Here is a 14,655-nt window from a genome sequence, read left to right as displayed (position 1 = left end):
ATCATAAATATAGCAATCTTTATTTTACAGGTGATTTATTCCAAAAATCTGAGCAATGTTACAATGAACCCAACAGTTTGTTACGAGTCAGAAACATGTGGTTACAATAAAGAGTCGTATGAGACAAACCCAAGACGTCTCCATCCCAAAGACTCATGGAGCTCTCACATCTGCCGTGTGTCTTTATAATGAAAACATCAAAGCAAAGTCAAAAGAATCAAAGGTTTCAATTGAGGGCGAATCTCATACAACCAGCAGTCGTTCTTCATAGGACACACACTGAAATAATGTGGTGTCATTAAACACGTGTGTTCTGTGTTAACATGTTCTACAAACGCACATTCACATCATGTCAACAGGACTTGAATAGCCTGAGAAACACATTTAGCAGAAACCAGAACGACATGCGGAGATCAACAGCGAACGAGCAATTCTCAGCGTTTAAGGCAAATATTCAACTAATAAACCAGATGTGTGTACTGCAGATACACGATTATTACTGTGAATATATTGTGATATATGAAGAAATACAGCACACAACGTCAGTTAAGATCCTTTCAGGATGTTCTGAATGATTGCGTTGTCACGACTCCTGTTGGGTAACTTGAAGTAGTTATTTCTACAATCTCGTGATGTCACAATAAAAATCAAACATCTAAATACTTCACGATGTGTTTGATACTGTAACTTCATTCTTGGCATTTTGACTGTTAACATTTCAGACGGAATAAGGTGAAGCAGGACCCACGACTCTATTATAATGGACTAATTAGAAGTTTTAATTGAACTTCTTCTTACAAAGTCTTTATTTTGGTAATTTGTTTGGGAACTAAATGTATTTTTACTGCCATGTAAATGGTCACAAAGCACAAAAACCTCAAGGCGCAAAATCTGGAGGCAAAGTAAAACTTTTGATATTTGGCTTTTGGAGATAAATATGACGCAGGCAATGATCAATGTTCAAATAAAGATTCGCCGTAAACATCTCCTGTGATTTCATTTATAAACAAAGAAATAAATTAAGTGCTTTATATATAAAACAAACACACAAGAACACACAAACAACAACAGAGAGAGAGAGAGAAAACATCTTAATCCTCATAAGGATTAGCAGCAGTTTATGAAAGTGAGAAATAATTATTCATGTAGACTCACATGCAGCGATAAAACCAGAACAAACCCCCCATCGGAGCAATGCATTGTGGGTAATTCAGAGCTAACGCTTGAATCTCTGTTAACAAACTTAAAATAATCATCTAAAGAAAAGTGAGCCGGGCTGAAAATTCATTCATTCGAGTTCAACGATCTCATTCTGGTTTCGTCTTAAGCAGACGGTAAAGTGGAGGGATGAAAGTGCAGAAGGATGATGTCATGGGTGAACCAAACCGCTGTTTCCTGCGAGGGGTCAGAGGTCACTCCGCGGCCGCCGAGCTCTTGAGTTTGATCTTAAAGACGCAGATGTGCAGGTGAGCTGCGATCTCATTACAGACGCTGATGCAGTAACGCACCAGATCCAAGAGGGACAGAATCTGAGCGAGAAAAGCACACACGCATTTACATTAAACGGTGGAAATTGGATGCAGGAATATTCCAGGGAATAAATCTTACCAGAGAAATCCACAACACCAGATATTCATCAATAAAGCTGTTGAAGTATTGATCCAGAAACAACAGACCGGGACCCAGAAACGCCACGTCATAGAGGTGCATCTCACTCTTGGTCATATGAGCGACCTGCACAACACACGAGCCACTTTAAACACGTGAAGAAGAACACACCACCACACGATCAGACTCTTACTCACCACCAGTTTATTTGTGATTTTAGCCGAGACGAAACCAAAGGCCAGAATGTAAAGACACGGGTGTTTCTCAAAGAGTTGCACGGCAGATTTCTTATAGATCATCATGGCCAGGACGATGACGGAGCCGATGTGCAGGACGGGAGATAACACACTGGTACCCTAAAGACACACGCACCATCAGTTTTATGTTCATTTCTGTTCATTTACTTTGTCTGTGTCTACGTACCGCTATGGTGGATCCGTTTTTCCCAACGCCACCGGTGAATATGACTCTGAAGTAATTGGTACATGTGAAAAGAACTCCAATAAATGTACAAAGCGCTGGAATTATTTTCATTTGGATGTTTATTATGGGAACCTGTCAGATTCAAGAAAATAAACAAAAAACAAGACAAATGTAAGATAATTAAAATAAATATTTGATATACATTTCTTTTGTATATCGATTTATGTTTTTATGTATACAGATATATTAAAGAACATTTATAAAATGCTATTCTATAAGACTTATATATATATATATTATTCAAATCTATTATTATGATATTGTTTCTATTTATTTTTTATTTATGTATATTATTCTACTAGAATTACTACTAGACTATCTAGAAAAATATGAAATAACATATATATTTTAATGTAAAAGACAAAATGTAGGACATTTAAACATACAGGTAGACTACAGATCTACATTACATACACCCAGTTATTATAGTTTTACTAATCTTTTAAATGAGCTTTTATTTTTATATTTTTTGTTTTTATGTTAGTTTTAGTTCAAGTTTGAGCAACTTTGGTGTATGCTTTTGTCATTCTATACCTTATTTGTTTATTATATATATATGTTGATAATTAATTTAGATTTTTGTTTATTATTATAATTTTACAACATTTAAATTTTTCCAATAATTTTCAGGTCAATATTTTATTTGATCTCAATTAATAGAAACGTTTTCAGAATTTTATGACATATGCAAAATATGACATATGATGAGATAAAATGCAGATGTTTATAAAAATATAGTGCAGATATAATGTGTTAGTATATGTTGTTATGCAGAACTGTCATGATTATCATTGTGTTATAATCATACGCCAGACAGTACAGAGCAACACACAAGCGTTTGACGTGAAGCGGCTGAGTTACCGGTGACTGCCAGAACGCCGATCCGCCCACAGCAGCCAGTAAATACATGAGGACTATGAAGATCTGAACTTCTGTCACATCAATACTGAGCGAAAGAGAGAGCAGTTAGATCAAACACACAAACAATCACCACAAAAATACCTTCAATTATCACAACTGGAGCTGGAGTCACTCCGCTTTAAAGTGTGAACGTGAACTGATCTGAATACAGTGATTAGTGATTTCAGCCTGTGCGGGGAGAGCAAGCGGCCAATTGGTGCTTTGTTCGCATTAGTCAGCCAGGGGAGCTGTTTGATTGGCAGGTCGGTGCTGGTCGGATTTACCGTTATGTTCCAAAAGTCTGGCCCGACTGTGGATGTGTACGTCTGTAACAACACTAGACAGATCTGCAGTTCTGTGACATCAAATCTCCCCGCAGGACAGCGATATATACACGACATACAAAGTGCAGAATAAGCGACTGGGTATATAGAATATGAAGCTGACGTCACGCCCCGCGTTCTATGTGGCAGTTCCGTCTAATGCTCCGCCATCTTGGGAGGCTCATACTCCGCTGTTATTATTGTTTTGATATGTACCGTTACTTGTTTTGTTTGTTATGTATGGAGAAATCGAAAGTGAAACTACCAGGGCCTTTCCCAGAACGACTCCGAGTAATGGTTTTGTAGTTTCTAATACAGCAAGACCGACCTACCATAATTATATTACTTAATCAAACAAAAAAACAAAACTCTCCATTGAACGCAATAGCAGTCTGCCTCACAACATGGCGGAACATTCAACACGGCGTGATGTTGTTGAAAACGCGCTTTGAATACTTACATGCCGATGCGCAGAGTACCAGAGACGTACGTCTGCCAGTGAGCGCAATAAAACATGAACATGCCCGAGAAACAGCAGCAAAACATCCAGTCAGGGTGAGTTCCCAACTGCACGGCTATATTGGTGCCCAGTACCACAAACACTGAGACACAGAGAGAGACATCATATTAGATTTAGATTTTTCTCTATTTCTATTTTAGTGCGTTAAGGTCACCTGTGGAGAGGGAATCACAGCCGTGGTCAAACAGCTCCCCCAGTGGAGAACTGCTGTTAGTGCGTCTGGCTTGTTTTCCATCGATAGCGTCCAACGACTGATAGACAAACAACCCCACTGCACACAGCAGATACGCCCAGAGAGGAGCCTGTAAAACACATTTTGTTGGTTTTTATGACCTGATGATGTCAGAGATCTAACGGTTGTGGTACCTGTTCAGTCGCAGTGGGACAGTAATACACCAGCATCAGTGTGGTGAAGATGTTGGTGGCCAGTCCCACGACGGTGATGAGGTTGGGTGCGATCCAGGGCGGCATTCTGCGGACGAGCCACTCCCAGTATCGCTGCATGGCGGGTTCGAGCAGGGAGCGTCCCGAGCTGCTGTACCGATGCTCCTCCAGACGCTTCAGCTGGTGACGGGAAAGAACCGGCTCCGGCAGCTCGAACAAACGCCGCAGGACGCCCGGGGCGAACCAGCATGACGTATCCACGCCCCGACCCCGTTCACGACCCCCGCCACGCCGGCTGTGCGGCCCACTCATCGCCCACAGTCAATAGCAGCCTGAGCCTGACTCCGCCCACTGTCCTCCCACAGCAGGATGACAAGAGAGACTGAAAGTAGAGAAACAGATGAATAAAGTTATAACAGAACAAACTTTAAAGGTATTTCACGAGAGTTCACCTGTTCCACCAGCTCTTAGTTGATAGGAAGCACCAGACCACGCCCCTCATTCACAAGCCACGCCCACACGCCACTGCACTTACTAGATTGTCACAAAGATTTACTTCATAATTATATCAGTTTATATCAAATACAGAAACATAACGTTTATAATACTGAAAAGTGCATTTCAATATGTTAATTAGCTTATTATTATTACTACTATATGAGAGTATTTATGCGTTTAAATATTGGAGTTGTTCCGGGTGGTCTGTCGGGGTCTAGACCGGTACAGGGTTCGAGTCCTGGTCCGGTTCGTGGTTTATTCATTGTTTGACATGCCGTCTGCGTGACTCACCCGATGACTGCAGATCAACTCCAAACTCCTCAGACAGAACACGAGCTGTCCGTTCAGTCCGATGGGATCCTGATGTCTCGGTTCCGCCGGGTCCCGGTCCGGTTAGCGCAACGCCGCCGGTCACTTCCGGCGCAGCTCTGCGGAGACGCGCCAGTAGCGTCATGCAGGCGCAGGGGCGCGCAGGCGACGAGATGACTCGAGCGCCTCGGGATGCGCTGATGCTGCGCATGAGAGCGCCTATTACATCAATATTTCGAGATTCATCTATAACTTTTAATTCTACATTTTAGGAAACAATGTTACTGATTAAATTCACTATATATCCTAAATATTCTAAAATACTTCTATAAAGTAAATAACTTCAAATAAACAATACTTATTGTGTGGCCACGGTCGACGATACTTGTTGTATTGTCACTCTTATATATGAATATTATTGTTACAGTATTAACGTATCGTATTATTAGCAACAGTAAAGAAATGCAAACAGTAACATAATAATTTTCATTGATTGACATTAATGTACTTTTAATTAAACTGTTGCAGCACATTTCTGTTATATCAACCAATAATACATTATTTCAGGGTTTATACTCTTCATAGATGATAGAGGGAACATAAAATGTAAATACAACGCATAAGACTAAATGCTTAATCTTAGAATGATTATTTTAATATAAGAAGTGATGAAACGATACCACAGACTAAAATAACTCACTGCCCCCCCCCCCCATCTCTCTCTCTCTTTATGGGTGGAGCGTTTTATTTCATTTCTCGTCGTCATCAGTGAGAAAAGGCAGAAGTTTATGAGACACATTCCTCTTGTATTGATGCTGAAGCTCAACCGATAAGAACTTTAAACACAAACACTTTGCTCGTGCTGTCTCGACGCGTTTGCACGTGAAACCGGGAACATTCTCCAGTTTTTCTTTTGGGAGTCGCTTCATGTGCGTTTGCCAGGAGAAGGGGATCTGCGGGACATCTCCTCCGTAAGGATCCACACAAACACTGACCGTCTTTAAATCAGGTATTTGATCGGGTTTTCTCTCTTGTTTTGCTTAAATGTGAAGTTTGATGCGTTTAGTGGAACGCTGGCTGGCAGCTGACGTCACCGCGTAGCCCCGCCCCGCATCTATTGTTCCGTAATTACATGTTGTGTGTTTGTATCATGTATCATCACGTGACGTGAGAACGCTGTTTGTGATTAATTTATTAAGTTTATAATCCAAATAAATACATTTGAAATGACATGAAAAACCGCAAGATTTCACAGAGTTTTAAGCATATTTCAGAATCTTAATATTAGTGATGTGAGATATTGAGGAGAAATGCTAAATAATGCGATATTTCTTTTTCTCAAATCAATTTAAATTCTAAAAGAAAGCATCACTACAACTCCTGAAAGTGAACAGCCGTGTTTTACTGTTGCATCAAACAAATCTGACATTTTGTAAACAAACAAAAATAAATTGATGAAAAAGTTCGTTTTGCGACGGGGATGGTTGATTGATTTGCGCACGCGCACACGCATATCCCAATTAAAGTGCCATATAGATAGTATACTACCACATAAAACTTTCACCATACATCATTTTTCCAAGAATTAAATAACTCATTTATCGCAAACCATTGCGGTATGCACATGTGCGATATTTCGATAATTCCGATATATTTCTACTAAATATATCTTAACATTATTACAATATTGTCATGTCAAATAACATTAAATTCTATTTTTACGTAAACAAAACGTGTTATTGAAGGTTTACTTGAATCTTCTGATATGTTAATTAATAAATATTGCTAATTTGAATTTTTACTTAAAATGAAGAAAAGAATTAAGGAGCTAAAATAATATTAGTTTAGTTTAGATTGAATTTGATTTGTAATTTCAGATTGTCGTTGAATGTTTTCTCTGTGTATTTATACACCAAACCAAAAAGTTAATGAAAGGACTGAATCATTTCTGCCAAACACAGCTCGGCTCTTATGATCATTTGTGTTTTTCCAAAGCCTGAGCCACAGACAGAAACATGTTATTATTGCCATGCGTTTTCAAAATGGAACCACAGTTAAACTTCAAATAATCCATATTTACACATATTATCATTTCATTACGTGAGAATATTGATGAAGTAATGTTGCTCATGTCTGTTGTGTGTTTAACTGAATTCTTCTGCCATAACGCTTCATAGATCTGCATCCACACCGGGCGGTTTGGTAACTATGGCGACCCGAGGCCACGCCTCCAGCTCATTAATGAGTAACCACACCAAAGAGCGAGTGACCATGGCCAAGGTGACCCTGGAGAACTTCTACAGTAACCTCATTGCTCAACACGAGGAACGAGAGATGAGGTGCGAAAACATCACGGTACAAAAACACAAACTGAAATGTAACCATCAAATTCATCAAGAGCGCTCTGTTCACAGACAACAAAAACTGGAGAAGGTTATGGATGAAGAAGGACTGCCAGATGAAGAGGTGACACACACAAAAAACCCAAAAAAACACACGTCAAACACAGAAAACACACATTGTCACATCAAACACACACTCACAACAAACACACACTAACACAAACATACAACACACATACTCACATCAAACACATAAAAAAAACACACACACATACACACGCACTCAAAACAAACACACACATCGAACACACAAAACAAACACACACACACACATCAAACACACACACTCACACAAACATCAAACTCACACACACATCACACAAACTCACACACACATCACACACACATCAAACAAACTCACACACACATCAAACACACACACACTCACACACACATCAAACACACACACACTCACACAAACATCAAACACACACACACTCACACAAACATCAAACTCACACACACATCACACAAACTCCCACACACATCACACACACAACACACAAACTCACACACACATCAAACACACACACACACACATCAAACACACACACACTCACACAAACATCAAACACACACACACTCACACAAACATTAAACTCACACACACATCACACACACTCACACACACATCACACACACACACACAAACATCAAACACACACACACACAAACATCAAACACTCACACACACTCACACACGTCTTTAAATGGGTGAGTAGAGTTGTGTGTTGTGTTACAGAAATGTGTGCGGCGTTCTCAACACGCTCGTAAAGAGACCGAGTTTCTCCGTCTGAAGAGAACCAGACTTGGTTTAGAAGACTTTGAGTCTCTGAAGGTGATTGGACGAGGAGCGTTTGGAGAGGTGAATATAACGCTGTGTGTGTGTGTGTGTGTGTTCGTAACCACACAAACGATTGTGAATGTTTAACGGAAGAAGACGTTTGTGTTTCTGATGTGTTCAGGTGCGTTTGGTGCAGAAGAAAGACACGGGTCACGTGTACGCCATGAAGATTCTCCGTAAAGCCGACATGCTGCAGAAAGAGCAGGTGAGACTCATCCGGAAACATCATTTCAATAAACACAAAGTGTTTTAATAAGTGTGTGTGTGTGTGTGTGTCAGGTGGGTCACATCCGTGCGGAGCGAGACATCTTAGTGCAGGCAGACAGTTTGTGGGTGGTGAAGATGTTCTACAGCTTTCAGGATAAAATGAATCTTTATTTGCTGATGGAGTTTCTGCCTGGAGGTGAGACGATCGACTGTTTTCAATCAAACTTCGTTCTCTTTCTTTAACTGTGATGACATTCCTGTGACCTGCGCAGGTGACATGATGACTTTACTGATGAAGAAAGACACGCTGACTGAAGAAGAGACGCAGTTCTATGTGGCTGAAACGGTTCTGGCCATCGACTCCATCCATCAGATGAGCTTCATACACAGAGACATCAAACCAGACAACCTGCTGCTCGATTCAAAGGTTTCACACACACTGCGCTGTGATCATGTCATACACACAGGAAGTGACTCAATGATCCACTTCCTGTGCTCTCTTTCGCTCGGCTTCTGTGATTGGCTGTGAGGTGCGTTTCATCACAGCTCATGTGTGTGTTTAGGGTCACGTCAAGTTGTCTGATTTTGGTTTGTGCACGGGACTCAAAAAAGCTCATCGGACCGAGTTCTACAGGAACCTGAGTCACAGCCACTCCAATGACCTGAGTGAGTGACGCACGCGTTGTCATGACAACGCATTTTACACAATCTTCTATGATAATATGCTAATGTTTTCTCCTCTCAGCGTTTCAACACATGAACTCTAAGAGAAAAGCAGAGACGTGGAAGAGAAACAGGAGACAGCTGGTAAGTGCTCGTAAGAATGTCGTCAATCCTCAGCGGCTCACACCAAATGATGCGCTGTGTTGCTCCGCCCATTCAGGCTTTCTCCACCGTGGGGACGCCAGATTACATCGCGCCCGAGGTCTTCATGCAGACTGGATATAACAAGCTCTGTGATTGGTGGAGCCTGGGCGTCATTATGTACGAGATGTTGATCGGTACGACCAAAAATACTTACACATTCCGATAAAAACTATTCATTTTATTTTATTCATTTTATGTGCATTTTAACTTTCCATTGAAACAACTACGTAACGTTAATATTTATTTTTATTCATTATTTTTAATAATGACCATGTTACGTTACGTTACATTATGTCAAGTTACGTTTTGTCAAGTTTGGCTAACATATTTTCAAAGTTCTGATTGGTACTGTTTATCTAAGATGTTTTAAAAATATGTTAAATAATGTTAAATTAACTTTTTATCAACACATGAAAGCTTTCTAAACCAGTTATGGTTACATCCTTGGTGAAACATAAAAAAAATTCATAATGAACTGTTGACGTCATTGTGTTGTGTTGTCACAGGTTATCCTCCGTTCTGCTCTGAAACTCCTCAGGAGACGTACAAGAAGGTGATGAGCTGGAAGGAGACGCTAGTGTTCCCGCCGGAGGTGCCGATCTCAGAGCAAGCTAAAGAACTGATCCTCAGGTTCTGCTGTGAAGCCGATCATCGCATCGGCGCGGCCGGTGTGGAAGAGATCAAGCGAAATGCGTTCTTTGAAGGGGTGGACTACGATCACATCAGGTCTGACAGATTGTGTTGTTGAATCTTTTGTGGTTCATTTAAATGGTTGTTTTGGTTCTCATGAGGGTTCTTTACAGAGAGAGACCTGCTGCCATCTCTATCGAGATCAAAAGCATCGATGACACGTCAAACTTCGACGAGTTTCCAGAGTCTGATATCCTACAGCCGACACGTGAGTCACACTATACTGGCATACTGCACACTATATACTCCATTACCTTGATAGCACACATACATCTGATTGACATCTGCAAAACTAGTTTGCTAATCTGCAATACGTCTCTGAGACGTCTGGTGTCATATAGACCTCTAGGAGACGTCTGTAAGATGTGTGTGATTTAGAATAGATGTAAAACTGCTCTTTCTAAGATGTTCAGCAGATGCTTTCATACCGCAGATGTTTTCCAGATCTTTAGCAGACGTCTTACAGACGTTGCTCTTTTATGACATATATCGCTTATTTCTCCCCGAACTCTTTGCAAGTCGCTTTGGAGAAAAGCGTCTGCTAAATGACTCAATGTAAATGCGCTGGGATATCCATCCATCCATCCATCCACCCATCTGTTCTTTTGATCTATTTAGTATGCATAATTAAAAATGGCATTAGTGTTAGGTTGTAAGTATGCTATATCCTATAGAATGTAATGATTGTCATGTTGTGGAGTAGTTTGAATATTTTTCCGTTGTTGTGTGCAGCACCAGCGGTTGCCAGCACTCATCCTGAGTCTGACTATAAGAACAAGGACTGGGTTTTCATCAACTACACCTACAAACGCTTCGAGGGTTTGACAGCCAGAGGAGCCATTCCATCATACATGAAGACGGGCAAAAGATGAACCTCCTTCATTGGCTGACACTACCAAAGAAAATATTTTGATATCAGTCTGCTCTTCTACCAGCCGTCGCTCCGAGGCTTAAAACACACGTTTGCACTGCTGGATATTTCTGTCCTTTGATTTTCATCAGAATGTAGTTTTCTTTATAACTGCAGAAAGATCTTTTTTATATTCTTCTAAACTCTTCATGTCTTCAGTGATGAATTATTATTTGCTTTTATATATTTATATATATATATATTGTTCCTTGTAACTTTATATTTGGAAAGAAACTCATGCTGGATTTACTTCGTGCTTTTATTGAGATTTTATTGACAAATTCTGGGTGAAAGCCCATGAGTGCATAGCAGATGTATGTTTGATTCACGTTCATCTCCAGTGTTATGGTGCGTTTGCATGCGTATGTGCCTTTTAATCTTTTATAAAGCGTTTTCTTTGGTTATGTATTATATTTGTGACGGATAAATTTGAATGGTACTGATTTGACTTTCAAAGGTACAGCTCTATAAACCTGCCATCAAAACAAACATTTACACTTCATGAACACATGGTCTTGATGTTTGCGGTACACTTAATTTAGTCACATATAAAGACACCGGCTGTCTTCTTGTATCCTGATAGACTCTTCAAACACTTTCCACATGTTTTTATAACTTTGCTGTTCTACATCGAGTGCTGGATTTTTATACAGATATTTAACCCAACTGTAGTTTTTTAGAAGGGTGTTGTTTGTCGGATGAGAATGAATATCAGTATTAGGTTTACGGACACGTTTTTAAATATGCAATAAAACCTGTACATGCCTAAGTGTGTTTCGTTTTTAATACTAAATGTAAAAGTTACGAAGAGACATCAGATATATCGCCACTGTCACGCAGAATCCTTGTTCGTCCATATTAAGTCATTTTTTATTATTATTATTTATGAATTTTGGTCACCCTTTATTTTTTGGCAAATATTTTACAACATTTAAATATCTTATTACAAATGTTATTGAAACGATATCTATTTTTCATAATTTAGTTTCTTTTTTGAGACAACAGTACCAATCGTCACTTTATAGACAAAACTATAAAGTTAATATAAAACCCACTCTTTACCACAAATATTTATTTTATAATAGCTGGCCATTTTAGTTCTATCTACCACGTTTTTACATGTTTACACCCATTCTGGCACATTTCTTTAATAGTGTATTAATGAAGAACATGAATGAACGAACACTGAAAAGATGTGTTCTGTCCAATACTTCAGTTAACTGACTCTTTACTGCTGAAGCAGCTCATTGGTCGAGGCTGAGTGGGGCGGGGCCGTTCAGACGATCCAACTCATCCACCTGCGGAGTGGGCATGGCTCCAGGTCTCACGGTCCCCTCCTCCAAGGCCGTGATGAGGTTTGGAACGCTCCTGCTGCGCACGCACTGGAAATCCACGTGTCTGCTCTTGCCCTCCTCTTTCTCCCAGGACAGCTGGATGAACGGACGCTGGACGTAGCTGTAGATGACCTCTGACCTCCCACCTGGACGCCGCTTCACCTTCTCTTTGCAGGTGGGGTAACCTGAGAGACAAGAGATGAGCTTCTGGAGATGGCGGCCAAGCGTTTGACTGCGTGTGTGCATGTGTGTGTGTGTGTGTTCACCTTCGATCCCGATCCGTATGTTTTTAAGGCCTCTCTCCTTCAGCAGGGCTTTGGCGACGTCTCTGTTCTCGATGAACTTGAAGAAACGTAAGAGTTTGGTGCTGTACAAGACTACAGCAGAGAAAAACATGATGTGAGTCAACACGTGTGTATATAAACTGAGGTATGTGTGTCAGGTACTCACTCAGTGAGTTTTCCTCGCCCAGCGGTGGAGGATTGTCACGATCCCAGTCCACGGTATCATCGTCTGTCAGAACCACGATACGACACTCTCGCTCTCCCTCCTGAGCGCTCGACACCATCGCCGGAAGCAGCAGCTCGTCCAGAAATGCCTGAAACTGCTGCCGAGCGCCGTCATTGGACAGCTCGTGCAGGAGAGCACCTGATTGGACGGAATGTTCGTGAGCTTGATCGTGTGTCTTTATAAGGCGGATAATGTGTGTATTTCTGACTCACTGAGATCTCGGCATCTGACGGTGTTGTAGTCGAAGTTTATACACAGATAATCGCAGGCTTCCCGTAATTCAGCCACAGATACGCCCTCGGGACAGTGCAGCACCCCGACCCGATAATAATCCTGATTGTTTAACAATTCTGCATTGTTTAATACTATATAAACTGATCAATGGAGAATGAATCTCCTTTCATATATAAGATGTGTTAGACGCACCAGAATGATTCTGAAGATGTTGGCACCGATGCCCTCTGCGATCTCATATTCTCCTTTAGAGTTGGGTCGTGTGAAACTGTGCTGACGCGCTCGACCATACATTCTGGAAAATACAGACTTAATTGAATAAAATCAAATAAATATAAGAAAGTAAAGGCACAAAATCGCTTACTAAAAAGTAACTAAAACTGAAATAAAAATCTATTTAACCCAAATAGTCAAATAAAATGTAAGTAATGAAATAATAATATGCACATAATATAAACACAAAACAAAATTGCGTTTTACAGAAAAACTTAATTTTGTTGAAGCTGTTCGCCAATGAAGTAAGAAAATAACCTTGTTTTCTATTGAGTATTATTCCCACCACATCGCCACACGTGTTTTAACCAAGAAAGGAAAAATAGTGTGTTCAGTACCTTCCTAACACTGTATCAGGGTAAGCGCTAAATACTGCAGGATCCACCACAAAATGAGTCCCATCCACCACTAGTGTGACCCTGTCATGTGATAATGGGCGTGACTGTGAAGGCCACACCTCCTTAGTGGCATCAGCCCCGCCTTCTCCTCCAACAGACATCCTCCAAGCTGCAGGTAAAAACATCAACAAATTCGTTTTAGAATTTTGTCATAGCCTTGCAGTGATAGAAAAGAGTTTCATGTTTACCTGAAGCACCTGTCGGGTGTTCCTCGGGCGTCATGATCTTCTGTAGGCCTGATCTGTTCGTATTAAAGAAGGTGGCCATATATGGTTCAAATAATGTTATAAACTCCTTACACAGGTCTGACTGGCACACAATGGCTCTTGGGTCCGGTTTAACCCCACGGACACCCACTCCAGTCTGACCCGCTTTAATCCCACATGCGTCAAGTGTAAAGATGCACAAGTTTGACCTATTTAACTTGACATTTTAAGTTCTTAAGCAAACAACGAAATGAAAATACGGTCAAACATAGATGTTTGGGAATTGGCCAATGAATACAAATCTTACGTGGATAGACCAGTATACAGAATATTTGTGTTTTTTAATGGTCATAGATGCACCAAAGTACTGTAGGTTAGTACTGTATGTCACACACATCCAAAACCATAAATACAAAAATGTACATTAATAAATATAACATGACATGGTGTGACGTTTAAAATTGTTAATACATGGTAATTTTGTACATAGTCTGGCCTTAAAACCCACCTTAAAATGATTTAAACTTCTACAGTCAATTTCTACAGCAAAGCATCAGATGTAGATTCATAATATGTTCGTTTAAAATCTCTATTTCCCAAAACTCATGTAAATAAAACGTTTTGTCAATTCAAACACCGCAGTCTTTGTTTACCAACAAACTACATTTTACTCACCGGAATCTGCATTCCAACTAGAACCTCGCGGGGACGCGCGGCAGCTGGGCGCGCTCGCGGATTAACGTAATCCAATAAAT

The 14,655-nt window shown here is 40.4% G+C and overlaps 3 protein-coding genes across 7 annotated transcripts; 1 reads left to right on the top strand and 2 right to left on the bottom strand.

Annotated features, from left to right (window-relative positions):
• cept1b (choline/ethanolamine phosphotransferase 1b) lies at positions 1-5,178 on the bottom strand. 4 transcript variants are annotated; one of them, XM_079471182.1, is made up of 10 exons: positions 5,008-5,162; positions 4,671-4,752; positions 4,201-4,600; positions 3,989-4,136; positions 3,775-3,916; positions 2,953-3,037; positions 2,032-2,163; positions 1,806-1,964; positions 1,609-1,734; positions 1-1,529 (listed from the first exon to the last, which is right to left on the bottom strand). In XM_079471182.1, the coding sequence occupies exons 3-10, from the start codon at positions 4,528-4,530 to the stop codon at positions 1,413-1,415; spliced, it is 1,239 nt and encodes a 412-aa protein (XP_079327308.1). In that variant the 5' UTR covers positions 4,531-4,600; positions 4,671-4,752; positions 5,008-5,162; the 3' UTR covers positions 1-1,412. The 4 variants fall into 4 exon arrangements, with proteins under 4 accessions (XP_079327308.1, XP_079327309.1, XP_079327310.1 ...); XM_079471183.1 differs by having other exon boundaries at positions 4,201-4,569; positions 5,008-5,145; XM_079471184.1 differs by lacking the exon at positions 4,671-4,752 and having other exon boundaries at positions 5,008-5,178.
• Positions 5,179-5,780: 602 nt separating this feature from the next.
• On the top strand, positions 5,781-11,217 carry stk38b (serine/threonine kinase 38b). The gene is made up of 13 exons (XM_079471234.1): positions 5,781-6,034; positions 7,203-7,364; positions 7,440-7,491; positions 8,170-8,292; positions 8,393-8,476; positions 8,551-8,674; positions 8,751-8,905; positions 9,042-9,144; positions 9,224-9,285; positions 9,362-9,479; positions 9,852-10,071; positions 10,149-10,243; positions 10,768-11,217. Exons 2-13 carry the CDS (start codon positions 7,234-7,236, stop codon positions 10,905-10,907), a joined length of 1,407 nt encoding a protein of 468 aa, XP_079327360.1. The 5' UTR covers positions 5,781-6,034; positions 7,203-7,233; the 3' UTR covers positions 10,908-11,217.
• kctd20 (potassium channel tetramerization domain containing 20) lies at positions 11,188-14,648 on the bottom strand. 2 transcript variants are annotated; one of them, XM_079471235.1, is made up of 8 exons: positions 14,576-14,648; positions 13,883-13,935; positions 13,635-13,803; positions 13,216-13,318; positions 13,002-13,122; positions 12,730-12,927; positions 12,546-12,656; positions 11,188-12,464 (listed from the first exon to the last, which is right to left on the bottom strand). In XM_079471235.1, exons 2-8 carry the CDS (start codon positions 13,914-13,916, stop codon positions 12,190-12,192), a joined length of 1,011 nt encoding a protein of 336 aa, XP_079327361.1. In that variant the 5' UTR covers positions 13,917-13,935; positions 14,576-14,648; the 3' UTR covers positions 11,188-12,189. The 2 variants fall into 2 exon arrangements, with proteins under 2 accessions (XP_079327361.1, XP_079327362.1); XM_079471236.1 differs by having other exon boundaries at positions 14,409-14,590.
• Positions 14,649-14,655: the final 7 nt, after the last annotated feature.

Source organism: Barbatula barbatula (assembly GCF_947034865.1).
Source record: "Barbatula barbatula genome assembly, chromosome: 13".
In the NCBI taxonomy this organism is placed as follows: Eukaryota; Metazoa; Chordata; class Actinopteri; order Cypriniformes; family Nemacheilidae; genus Barbatula; species Barbatula barbatula.
This window is presented reverse-complemented; position numbering and strand designations above follow the sequence as displayed.